This window comes from Bombina bombina, chromosome 4 (assembly GCF_027579735.1).
Source record: "Bombina bombina isolate aBomBom1 chromosome 4, aBomBom1.pri, whole genome shotgun sequence".
Taxonomy (NCBI): domain Eukaryota; kingdom Metazoa; phylum Chordata; class Amphibia; order Anura; family Bombinatoridae; genus Bombina; species Bombina bombina.
In genome coordinates, this window is record NC_069502.1 from 276,231,474 (window position 1) to 276,245,141 (window position 13,668).

The window sequence follows — 13,668 nt, forward strand, 5'->3', positions numbered from 1 at the left end:
TTTATTTAAGCCCTTACAGACTGCTTTTTACAATCTTACATTATAGCCAATCAGCGATTGTTCTTGTATAACCATTATTGTTCCCCACAGGAGTGAGCACAATGTTACTTTTATGGCACACAAACTAGCACTTTCTGGCAGTTGTGCAAGTTTTACAAAGCTAATAAAAAGCACTGAGATAAGAGGTGGCCCGCAGGGTCTAAGAAACATGCAAACAGAGGTTATAAAATATATTAAAGTGAAGGTAAACTTAATCACTCTGCTATGAAAAAAATCGATATAGTATTAAAATTTAATAGGATGTTCATTCATGATTTTTTTATATTTTTGTATAGTACCTTTGTTTTCTTGTTTAATTTGCTCCGATTTCGCTTGGAAAAAAACAATCCGTCTTTTTTTTTTTTTATATATATATATATATATATATATATATATATATATATAAACAACGATCACGTTGTTTATACAGCCAATTGATTTTCTGGCCGTTTGGCGGCCGTCAATTGACGTCACAAGCTGATGCTTGATTGTGCGAATGCGCGACTAATTATATCTCCTCCTTGAAAGCGAGCGTGTCCTCGTTTTGCGTATGCGCATTAGGCGTTTAATACCCACTGAGGACTTCGTTGACCGCGATTAACGCATGTGCTTTTGCGAGCAATCATTTTTGTGCGCATGCGCGGTAAGAAGAGGATAGATGTGCACGAGTGTAGTTCTGACGTATAGAACGGGTGGGACCGCTCTATACGTCTATGTATTGAAAACACGGAAATGCTGGATGGGAGGAGATTAGGATCGTAAGGAATAGTAAAATAACGGTTAGTAAATATGGTCAAATAAAAGTTTTTTAAAAAAATAAACCTAGCGACTACCTTGTACGTTAGAAAAGGAAAATAAAGAGCTATTTGTATGTGAATAACAAATAAACCTAGCAACTACCTTGTACGTTAGAAAAGGAAAATAAAGAGCTATTTGTATGTGAATAACTTTACCTTCACTTTAATATAACAATGTTGATTATGCAAAATTGGGGACCGGGTAGTAAAGGTGTTATCTATCTTTTTAAACAAACAAAAAAACAAGACAACTGTCTCTTTAATTTTAACAAATTTAAGCTTAAATTGTAGTTTGTCACTAAAATCAACAGGGTGGTGCACACACTAAAAAGGCCCTTGGTAAAACACTGTAAAGGGAATAAACAAAATATGCTTCAATAATATATCAGATGTTTACTTATAACTTCCAAAACATAGACAGACCATTTACTTAATTCTCTGTAAGCATTGCTCAATATCTGTATTTGTAAAGTGCATTTAAAATGTATTATAAAAAGCATGTTACCATCATTATAGATTCTAAAACAAAAAATCATCATCAACTGGTATTATTTCTTCATTTTACAATGTTGCCTCTATAAAACATCCTGAGATTCTTTTCAATAGCATAATAGATGTAACCTGTAATGCAGGGGTTGAAACATTTGTTTAATATTTAGGAGTCAGACAGTGGTATGCTGGGGTCGACAAATCTGTTTAAAATTTAAGAGCCAGTAAGAATATTAGGAGCCAGGCAATGGTATTTGTATAAAGAGAATAACCCAAAAAGTTAGGAGCCAGTGGCTCCTATGCACCAGGGTTTGTCAAGCCCTGGTATATAGATATATTGAGAATAACACAAAAAGTTAGGAGTCAGTGGCTCCCTGGATCCTGGGTTTGTCAAATCCTGCTTAAGGGCAGAACCTATACACACACACACATATACCCAGAGCCCTTTGGTACTTTCTTAAAGAGACATTCTAATGCAAGACATCATATGTTCTAAGTCATTGAAGCATGTAAGTTTTGAATTTATGTACCTTGCTAAGTGTTTAGTCACCCCAAGAAATGGTTACATGCATAACTAAAGTCTCAATACTACACACTAACACTCCCAAGCAGGAAAGATACAGTCAACCAATTAGGAGTAGAATAAGCAAGTTTCTGCCTATCATCAGTGGTGTCCTACGCAATAGCTGCATTGTGCTGCAACTTTCAAGCTGGACTGCAGTTATGTATTTAACCTGAGAAATAGTAAGCAAAAGACTTTATATTGAAAAAATTACATGCTGTAGCATATAAGATCATGTAATATTTGAAATAAAATGTTCCTTAACTAAAGGAAGTGCATCATAATACAATTTTTTACACAGTTACAAAACTTTAATTATTTTTCTATCACTCACAACTGTACTTAAACTTTCAACTCTGAACTGCACCTTTGTTTAATGCTTCACCTGAAACTGCAGATGTATCCTAACTCTTCCAAGAGGATGACATGTCCTCTTAATAGCCTTCTATCATACTTCTCTCCTATTTACACATATCACTCTACACATAAAATAGCACATCTAATTATGAAGTTGCAGTTAAGAAAATAAATTGCTCTTCTCCAAAACATCTACATTTTGATGTTTCCACCATCCTTAGTTAAGCTCCACTTTATTTACCTTATAAAAGTGATTTTCTTTCAGTAGATTAGGAAACCCTAGAGTGTGATACATCCCTCAGCTGATGGTTACTCAATCAAGAGTGAAAACATTAAAAATGGCTAATGAAACCTTTTTATAAGCTTTATTATCCTTGACAAGATTGTGTGACAATCGTGTAAATGTACTTGTCTGACATACACATTCCTTACAATATTTGAATTTGTATCTAATTGGGGTAACATATATAAAAAGGTCTAACGTTTCAAAAGATGTAAAGGGTTAACCAGGGTGAAATAATAAAGAGCTGTGAACTTTTGATCTGTGTGAATACGTCCATTTATAGCTGTGTTTACACACACACTGACAGCCCCCAATGTATAAACACATCGTCCTTAAAAAACATTTCTGCAGCATATCTCACCGGGAAAGCCCTGATCCTCATCTTGGTGTCCTTTCTGCCAGTGCCTTTGCTTAGGTTCGACATTTCGGCAGCTTTTAGTCTCCCTCGGCCCCGGGGCCCCTCCTTGTCTCCCCCGGGCGGGTTTCGGTTTGAGGAGGCCCCGGGCCCGGCCTGTTGAAAAACTGAAGGCGCCTCTTTCGACTTAAAACCCTCCTGTCTCTACAGGGGTTTGTGACTTTACCCACAGTGCAATACCGGCTCCGGTATACTCAGCGCAGACTAAACTCCCCCGCGATGGCGGACAAACATCACTCAGCTAGCAGGGCCGGTGAGAGGATCGCGAGACCTTGGTTAATCTCGCGAGACGTCAAGCCTTCCCCTCCCTTACCTCAGCCATCACTCTCTGCTGTCACTGGTCGCTTTTTTTTTCTTTCAAATCTTTATTGACTACAGTTGAAATTGTCAAAGAGTACAATAGACTCAAGAGTTGTTCATAGTTTTACATGGGTCACTGATAGTGCTGTGGAAGATGTACAATAACCAGTTTCACAATAGTGTGAAAAGGACATTTTTATACATACTAGCTTTGCAGTGCAGTTCTAAGAGACGTTCTGCAATTTTGTGATTACATTTCTTGGTCGAAGGTTACACATTGCAAGTTATAAATCCGACTTGTGTCATAACCACTAAATTCCCATAGTCTTTATTTTCTATAAATTATTGTCACAATTTACCGTCTTTCATTTTTCGTTTGTCCCTATTCACCCGTCTGTCTACTTTCCTCCCTCATATTCTTCTCTTCCATTTTGTGAAATTGTTCTCTTTTTTAGGCTTCATTCAATATCAGTCGGTCTACCTCTTGTACTATCTAAATCAGAGCTTTCCAAACTTTTCATGTTGGCGACACACTTTTTAGACCTACATAATTTCGCGACACAGTAATTAAGTTGTACTGGCAAACAGGAGGTTAAACTAACTTCTTTTAAGAGATACGGACACATACATAAATGATATAATAACGAAATGTATTTACAAGTAACAGTATGCATGTGCAAGAATTAAAAAAAAGTTTAATAACACCAATAGCTACTTACTATTTTAATGGGCTGCATGAGGTTGATGGGATGAACACAATTTCTGAATATTTGGTGGAATATTAGATAAAGACACTCGCATTTCATCATCAAGCATTTTTAAGCTTCCACTTTCTATCCATATATCAAGAGCAGCAATGCATTACTGGGAGCTAGCTGCAAAAAAAACCCCAATGACTTCAGACTTTAGCTTAGCATTTAAGCTGCCGCCCTCAGAGCTCGGTGAGTCTGATTGACTACTGCCCGTGCTGCAAACACACTGCTGTCCCACTCACTGACTACACGTGCAGTCAGGAGCCAATTAAGGAGACTACACGTGCAGTCAGGAGCCAATGTGCCGCCAAAGCCGCCAATGGGAATAGTTTCAGTTCCCACTGAGCTGCACCAATAGGTTAAGATGATCTGTGACCCATAGGTATCAATCACGAGTCAACCATGTGATATGCGTAACAGGCAGGCGGAAAGTCAGAAACAAAAAAATAAATTAAATTTAAAAAAAAATTGTGCTGAAGCAGGGACACACCTACACACTGCTGCCGACACACTAGTGTGTCCCGACACACAGTTTGGAAAGCACTGATCTAAATGCTGAAGGAGAAATGTCAGTTGTATCAAATATATAGTGACAATAAAATGTCACTATTTTAAACATTGACATATTGTTGTCAGCATCAGTGGTTACCCTACCACAAATGGAAACTGTATCAGAGAAAAGCGAGCACTTAAAACACCCATACACATACCCAGAAGAAAAAATTACATACAATTCAGGGGTGCAAACTTTTTTTTTTTTTTTGTGACAGTGAGTAGCCAATTTAGTGATAATGGTCTTCTCCCAAGTCCCTTTATACTTTTTTTTTTATTTATTTATAGGGACATAAACTATTATTTTCTTTTAACCCTTTCACTACCTGGACTTCCAGACAAAAACTTGTTTGTAAAAGTTTCTCTGAGATGCCCTTTGTTCAAAAATAGCAGACATATATGGCTTTGCCATTGCTTTTTGGTAATTAGAAGGCCGCTAATTGCAGCTGTACACCACACTTCTATTATTTCCGACAGTAAAGGGGTTAATCAGGTAGCTTAAAAGGTTAATGATAGCTTTAGCGTAGAGATTAGCCTCCTACCTGACACTCCCAACCCCCACTGGTCACCACCATCTTCAGTACTGGCAGACAGTCTGCCAATAAAAAAAATAACTTTTTTTTTTAATACATTTTTTATTTTTGTTTATGCAGTTTAGGATTGCACTAACCCATCCTCCCTGATCCCCTTAAAACAGCTATCTAAACCTCCCCTGCCCTAACTATTGCCACCATCTTAGGTACTGGCAGCTATCTGCCAGTACCTGAAAAACATTTTAAAAAAAAAAAATAATAATATTTTTTTATTTATTATATTTTTTGTAACTTTTCCGTAGCTTAGTGTCACCCCCCCCCCCACATCCCCCCCACCTGCAATCTTTATTTTAGGGTCCCACACACCACTATTTCTGTAGTGTAGTTGCCCCATCCCTCCCTGTCCCTTTTAAAAAAAAATCCCTAGCGTAGGGCCCCTCCCACTTCCTCCTGCCTTCCTTGCTGGGCCACCCACCTGCCTCCTGCCCACACCTCCCGCCTTCTCCAGTAGAAGATTGTTACAGACGGGGACACACACAGAGTGTGGGAGATGCCTGAAGCATCAGGAGCTCCATATCTCGGCTGTAACTTAAAGTGAATGTCAACTTTCATGATAAAGTGCCCATTTTTTTAAAAAAAATATTAAAAACAGGGGCACTTTCACTCATGAAACTTTACATTGCACCGGATTTTACAAATACTTACCTTCTTCACCTGAAACACTGGATCGCTGATCACCCTGCCTGCTTCCTTCAATCACGGCGTGGCCTCAACAGATGAACGCTCCTGGTGGGGGAAGCCGTGATTATAGAGAGACGGTTTCGTCATTGCTGAAGAAGACAGAGGAGCTGCAGGCGTGGGATCGGCGATCTGGTGTTTCAGGAGAAGGTATTTGTAAAATTCGGTGCAATGTAAACTTTCATGAATGAAAGTGCCCCTGTTTTTACTAGTTTTTTTAAAAAACGGGCACTTTATCATGAAAGTTGACATTCACTTTAACAGCCGAGATTGCTGGAGCATCCTGAAACGATGACATATATATATATATATATATATATAAGTTGTGCGGTACGATAGCCAAAGTACCGCACAACGTATATATACATCGTTTTGGGTGAAGGGCTTAAAGCAAAAATTTTAATAAAAATATAGCATAGATTAAAGGGACACTCTACTCCAGAATTTGTATTGTTTAAAAAGATAATCCTATTATTACCCATTCCCCAGTTTTGCATAATCGACACGGTTATATTAATATTCTTTTTACTTCTGTGATTACCTTGTATCTAAGCCTCTGCAGGCTGCCCCCTTATTTCAGTTCTTTTGACAGACATGCATTTTAGCCAATCAGTGCTGACTCATAACTCCACAAGAGTAAGGACAGTGTTATCTATATGGCACACATGACTAGCACTTTCTAGCTGTGAAAAACTGTCAAATTGCACTGAGATAAGTGGCGACCTTCAAAGGCTTAGAAATTAGCAAAGAGCTTACCTAAATTTAGCTTTAAACAAAGAATACCAAGCGAACAAAGCAAATTTGATGATAAAAGTAAAATGGATAGTTGTTTAAAATCGCATTCCCTATCTGAATCATGAAAGTTTAATTTTGACTAGATTGTCACTTTAATACGAAAAGTAATTAAAGGGCAACCCAAATGTTAAAACACTTGAAAGTGATGCAGCATAGCTGTAAAAAGCTGACTAGAAAATATCACCTGAACATCTCTATGTAAAAAAGAAAGATATTTTACCTCAAAAGTAGCCACATCCCCTTGTAAAGGACTTCTAAGCAGCAAATCAGCATGTCTGTCCCGGGACAGCAAAGGGAGTGAGCGTTCGTGCACACTCATCCTATTTCCCTATTCAGTTTAAGAAAGTTTACTATGAAATCTCATGAGAGTTAAGTCAAATCTCATGAGATCACAGTAAAAGAGTTCATGACCTCAGCACTGTTGATACTGATTGGCTGCTGTTCATTTCTTCTTCTTTTTTTTTTTTACCTGCAGCAGGGCAGCAGCTGAGTATAACATTTTACACAGAACTTACTTTGCTGAGCTTAGGAAGTTGTGAGGTAAAATATCTTCCTTTTTTACATAGAGATGCTCAGGTGATATTTTCCTGTAAGCTTTTTGCAGTTATACTGCATTAGTTTCAGGTGATTTAGCATATGAGTATTAAGTCCCTTTAAGCACTAAAATTGTAAGCACTACTTTTGTCCTCCCCCCTTTTAATACTTAGTGATATCAGTATACGTTCTATCTCTCCTGTGTAGGTCCTGACAGAAGAATTCCCAACCATCCAATATAATGCGTGATTGGCTTGAGTTGGTAGCTCTATCTTGCTGTCCCTCTCACTACTTTCCCTAAACTGCATATGTCCTGGTTCCACAAAGTGAAAATGAAAATCAGCCCCTTGCACAGCCCTGACCCCCAGTAATCCTGCCGCACCCACTGACAGCCGGCCTATCCTACCCCTCTGCCTCAGCCACTTGGCATGACCACATCAATTCTACCTTGGTCCTCTCAGTCATACCCCAGATGGTATCAGCTTACCCCCTGCCTGCCCTAACTCCACCAAAGCCTTCTGGTACAGATTTTTATTTTGGGATGCTGGGAGGTATGCAATAATCCAAGCAAACGAAAGACAAGGAGCACCGGATCTGCTAAAACCACTTTATTAGAAACAGTTAAAACTTGTAATCTTGTATGCATACAAGGAAGGGAAGACGGGACAAGGTCCCCCCCCCCCTCTTAGCTAGACAGGTTAGCGGCTGATGCGTTTCGGCTTTGTGCCGTACTCTAGAGTACGGCGCAAAGCCGAAATGCGTCAGCCACTAACCTGTCTAGCTAAGAGTGGGGAACCTTGTTCCATCTTCCCTTCCTTGTATGCATACAAGATTACAAGTTTTAACTGTTTCTAATAAAGTGATTTTAGCAGATCCGGTGCTCCTTGTCTTTCGTTTTCTTGGATTACACATAGTTGGGGCCATCCAGTGAAGCACGGATCTCGCAACTGAATTGCTCAGGATAGGCTGGCTGCCACACACACCCACGCATCGACCATTGACCAATAGACGTTCGAACCGGCTTCCAGACGAAGATACATCACACGCCACATTGTGCAGAGAAGTGCCTAGGGTTGTGGGATGCGGTAGTAAGCCGGTGATTTGCACGCCTTTGTCAATGAGGAAAAGAAGGGGTTAAGACTGTTCCATGCATCTTTTGATTACACTATGTGAGATAATTACTACCACTATGTTACGAAGAAGGCCATTCACACCAACAGAATTTTGATGTATTGTGTTTATTATCAAGGTGAACTGATCGGTTGATCATGATAGTGGCCTGTCCTCTGGTGTATTTTGCAAGGATTAGTGACGCCATTGATGAGTGTGTTTTTTTTTAGTGCATTTCTTTGCAATTTATGGTGTGTTGGTTTTCTGCATCAATTCCATGCTTACTGGAACAGAAACTTAGAACTGAACAGAATCCTACTAGCTCTGTTACTTAGATCTGGAAAATATGATACCAGCACTGTGATTAGTGCATTGCAGCCAAGTACATTTCCACTCAATTTAACTTCTGTGGGTTTTGTGACACTCTCATTTTGACGACCCTACCAGGAATATTAAGGAAGTGGGTGTGTGTTTCTAGATACCAGTATTATGGACTGTGGATGTATTACATTTGGACTGATAAGGTAGTGGACCCTGTAACCCACCATTTGTACTTCTTTTGAGGTATGCAATAATACCTGAGTCATCAGACACACAAACAGCCAGATACATTAATTGATGAAACAGATGAAGATCAAATTATTGCTTCACCAGGTGAATTCATTAATTTATTTGTATCTGTTTGGAAGCAAAAAAGATGCAGAAAAAGGGGAGATGTGTATTAGCTAATCAGCTTGTTTGTAATAATCTACTGGGGGTCTGAACATTCATGTGTTCATCACTCACTCTTCAATCCTGCCAAAGTATTACTAATGATTGATAGGAACAGCAAGTCAGGCACTAAATGTTGGAGTTTAGTCATACACAGGCTTGTCCAATCAAGCCTTAACCTAGCATAGGGAGGGGGAAGACTAGGGGAAGCTGTCAGGGTGCCAGAAATGAGACTGAGACGAAAAGTGCAAAAATAATCACACCTTTATAAATAGCAAAAAATAATAAAAAGTCCACAAGTCAAATAACAAGCCAGGAGTCAAAACCAGAGCTGGTAGTCAGACGAGCCTAGTCAGGAGCCAAAGCAAATAGTCAGACGAGCCGGAATCAGGAACAAGGAAAACAGCAGAGTCAGGAACAAGCCAGGAATCAGGAACCAGGAAAGACGTCAGCAGGCAGGTAATGCACAGGAACTCTCACAAACAGGTCTGAGACAACGCAAAGGCAAAGCATACTGAACACAGAGGCCCTTTAAATAATAAGTGATGACATCACAATTCTGAGACTGCATCCTGTCTCACATGGATGATGCACACCAGTCTGGCCATAAAAGGAAGTGCAGGAAGTGAGCAGCATCCCCCACAATGCACCATAGTCAGGAAGAGAGGTGAGTAAAATGGCTGCCAGCAGCAAAAGGCAAACACAACAGGGAAAAAACCCTGACAGTACCCTCCCCTCAACGACCCCTCCCCCACGGGAGGACAAAAGGCTTATTGGGGAAACGGGCATGGAAGGCACGGAGGAGGGCGGGAGCATGAACATCAGAGGAGGGAACCCAAGAACGCTCCTCCGGACCGTAGCCCCTCCAGTGAACCAAATACTGTACACGGCCCCTGGACATACGAGAGTCAATAATGCTGCTAACCTCATACTCCTCATGGTTGTCAACAAAGATAGGACGGGGACAAGGCAACACAGTGGTAAACTGATTACAAACCAATGGTTTCAAGAGGGAGACATGAAAAACATTGGAGATGCGCATAGCAGGAGGGTGGTCAAGAGCGTAGGCCACAGGATTAACCCGTCTGAGTATTCGAAAAGGACCAACATAATGGGGAGCCAATTTATTGGAAGGCACACGAAGGTTCAAGTTGCGGGAGGACAGCCAAACTCTCTTACCAACCTGGTAGGAAGGTGCGGGCAGATGCCTACGATCAGCATGGAACTTTTGGCGCTGCATAGAACGATGAAGGCAATCCTGAATCTGCACCCACGTGGAACGGAGTTGCCGGAGATTCTCCTCCAAAGCCGGAATACCCTGAGACATGAATGAATCGGGCAACAAGGATGGTTGAAACCCATAATTCGCCATTAACGGGGATAACTTGGAGGAAGCATTACTAGCACTATTACGAGCAAACTCTGCCCAAGGTAACAGTTCAGACCAATTATTGTGGTGATCTGAGACATAGCAACAGAGGAACTGTTCCAGAGCTTGATTAGACCGTTCCGCAGCCCCATTGGATTGAGGGTGATATGCCGAGGAGAAGGAAAGCTGGATCCCCATTTGAGCACAAAAGGAACGCCAAAATCTGTAGACAAACTGGCTACCCCGGTCCGACACTATCTCCTTGGGTAACCCATGTAAACGGAAGACCTCCCGGGCAAAAATTGAAGCAAGCTCCTGAGCGGTAGGCAGCTTCATCAAGGGAATGCAATGTGACATTTTAGAAAAACGGTCAACCACCATAAGGATAACAATATTGCCATTGGAAACAGGGAGCTCGACAATGAAGTCCATGGAAAGATGTGTCCAAGGACGCTCACGATTAGCAATAGGTTGAAGAAGACCCACAGGAAGACGTCGAGGAGTCTTATTCTGTGCACAAACTGAGCAGGAGGCAACATACGCAGCAACATCAGAACGAAGACCTGGCCACCAGAATTGTCGAGTGACAGACCAACTCATTTGGTTCTTGCCTGGGTGACCTGTGGCTTTAGGATAGTGGTAAGTGTGCAAAAGTTTAGTTCGAAGATTCTCAGGAACAAAACACTTACCACTAGGTTTCTCAGGAGGTGCATGGGTTTGTGCAGCCAGGATCTCCTCCCCCAAGGGAGAAGTCAAATTAGTACGTATGGTAGGCAAAATATGGTCAGGAGGTATAACAGGAGTAGGTACAGACTCCTCCTTGGACAGAGGTGAAAATTGTTGAGAGAGGGCATCAGCCCTAACATTCTTACTACCAGGCAGGTAGGAGACCACATAATTAAACCGAGACAAAAATAGCGCCCACCTGGCCTGTCGGGGCGACAAACGTTTTGCTTCAGATAGATAAGTTAAATTCTTGTGGTCAGTAAGAATGAGCACTGGCACGCTAGTACCCTCGAGAAGATGCCTCCATTCCTTAAGTGCCAAAATTATGGTCAGTAATTCCCTGTCGCCAATTTCATAATTGCCCTCTGCTGGAGACAATTTCTTAGAGAAGAAACCACACGGATGCAAGGAACCGTCAGGCGTGGGACGTTGAGACAAGAGGGCACTTACTCCAGTCTCAGACGCCTCGACCTCAAGAACGAAAGGCAGGACAGGGTTAGGATGAGCCAGAACTGGAGCGGCAGCAAAGGCAGTCTCAAGACTATCAAAGGCCTTAATGGCAGTAGGTGACCAATGGAATGGATCATTCTCTTTAAGGGTCATGTCTGTGATAGGTTTGACCAAGGAAGAAAAGTTTTTAATAAACCTTCTATAGTAATTGGCGAACCCCAAAAAACGTTGAATAGACCGAAGACCAACTGGGCGAGGCCACTGCAGAACTGCAGATAACTTGTCAGGATCCATGGAGAACCCTGCAATGGAGATAACATAACCTAGGGAGGTTACTTGAGTCTGGTGGAACTCACATTTCTCGAGTTTACAAAACAGGCCGCTCTGACGTAGTCTCTGAAGAACCCGTGTAACATCAGAACGATGAGCCTCAAGTGTGGGTGAGTGTATGAGGATGTTGTCTAAGTACACCACAACACATTGTTGCAACATATCTCGTAGGACATCATTAATAAATTCCTGAAAAACAGCAGGAGCATTACATAGGCCAAAGGGCATTACAAGATACTCATAATGCCCGCTCCTGGTTTAAATGCTGTTTTCCATTCGTGGCCCTCGTTAATCCTACCAAGATTGTACGCTCCTCTCAAATCAAGTTTAGTAAAGACCGTAGCTCCCTTGAGGCGGTCAAAGAGTTCCGTAATAAGCGGAATAAGGTAAGCATTCTTAATGGTAAGACGACTAAGACCCCTATAATCGATACATGGTCTTAACTCGCCACCCTTTTTCTTCACAAAGAAGAAGCCAGCCCCTGCAGGAGAGCAGGATTTGAGGATGATCCCCCACGACAGAGCATCGGCAACGTACTCCTCCATAGCACAATTCTCTGCAACAGACAGAGGGTACACCCGGCCCCGAGGAGGAATGGCTCCGGGTTGCAGGTCTATGGCACAATCGTAAGACTGGTGAGGAGGCAACATACCGGCACGCACCTTGTCAAACACGTCTAGGAATTCTCGGTACTCCTCTGGCAATTGAGATACCGAAGAAGTGCACAAGACTTTAATTGGTTTCCGAAGACAAGTGGAAATACATTGCAGAGACCACAACAAAATTTCGGACCTGCACCAGTCGAGACTGGGATTGAGCTTTTGGAGCCAGGGATAACCCAGAGCAACCGGAAAATGCAGAGAGTTTATCACCTGGAACTGGAGGGTTTCAAAATGGAGAGCCCCAACAGCCATGGACAACGGAGCAGTTTCATGAGTAACGAGAGAGGGCTGAAGAGGCCTGCCATCAATGGCCTCAATAGCAAGCGGTACGGACCAAGGCAAAGCAGGAATGGAGTGCTTTGATACAAAAGCACTGTCAATGAAATAGCCCGCAGCACCAGAGTCAACAAGAGACTGAGTGACTATGGAGAAGTCCACCCAGGAAAGGACAACCGTGACCAAAGGTTTCTCCTTAAGTGGTTCCGGGGACGAGGATAAACCACCCAAGGTCTGCCCCCGACAGGACCTTAGGTGTGAGCGTTTCCCGGCCGTGTAGGACAAGACTTCAAAAGGTGACCCTGGGGGTGTGTCCGGGCTATGGTCCAAGATGGCCGCTAAATTAGGAGCTCTCTAAACCAGGATTGCAATCCACCTGTAATCTGGACTTCAAAAAGCCATCCAGCAGAAATTTGCATCTTAAAACATAGGGGACACTTCACTGACTGGAACTCTATAAAAAAATTGTTTGTAAAGCAAGAGGACTTCCTAAACTGGACCGCTGAGACTCACTGGTGGCCTCTACAGAGAGAGAGCTCAGCACCCCCCCTCCGGGAAACCGGGTTAATAGAGAATATAGGCATTCTCTGTCCAACTTCAATATTGATCATGGGGGATTTTTATGTGTCCCTACAAAAGCTGATGCTCGCCTTTGAAAGCACAATGTGCGACAGATTAGACCGGCTTTTGGCCCGCATGGAGTCTGCCCACCTCAGGGAAACGGCATCCTTTCGGGAAGAAAGATCTATTGCAGAGCCGGATGATGCGGGTATGGACATATAGTGGAGTATATCTAAACCGCTTAAGAGGGGAGACCAGGACGGCACGCAAGCAAGCAAGTGCAAGAAATCTCTGCCCTCTAATGTGTCCCAGGAGGGAGCGGCCGGC

At 42.1% G+C, this 13,668-nt stretch overlaps 1 protein-coding gene across 1 annotated transcript in view; it reads right to left on the bottom strand.

Moving 5' to 3' along the window:
* The window catches only part of CUL3 (cullin 3), a 483,186-nt gene extending 479,965 nt beyond the window's left edge, over positions 1 to 3,221 (bottom strand). Inside the window, exon 1 of the mRNA XM_053709974.1 lies at positions 2,889 to 3,221. Within this exon, the coding sequence (XP_053565949.1) occupies positions 2,889 to 2,951 (63 nt within the window). The 5' untranslated portion in view covers positions 2,952 to 3,221. The remainder of the gene's footprint in view (positions 1 to 2,888) is intronic.
* Positions 3,222 to 13,668: the final 10,447 nt, after the last annotated feature.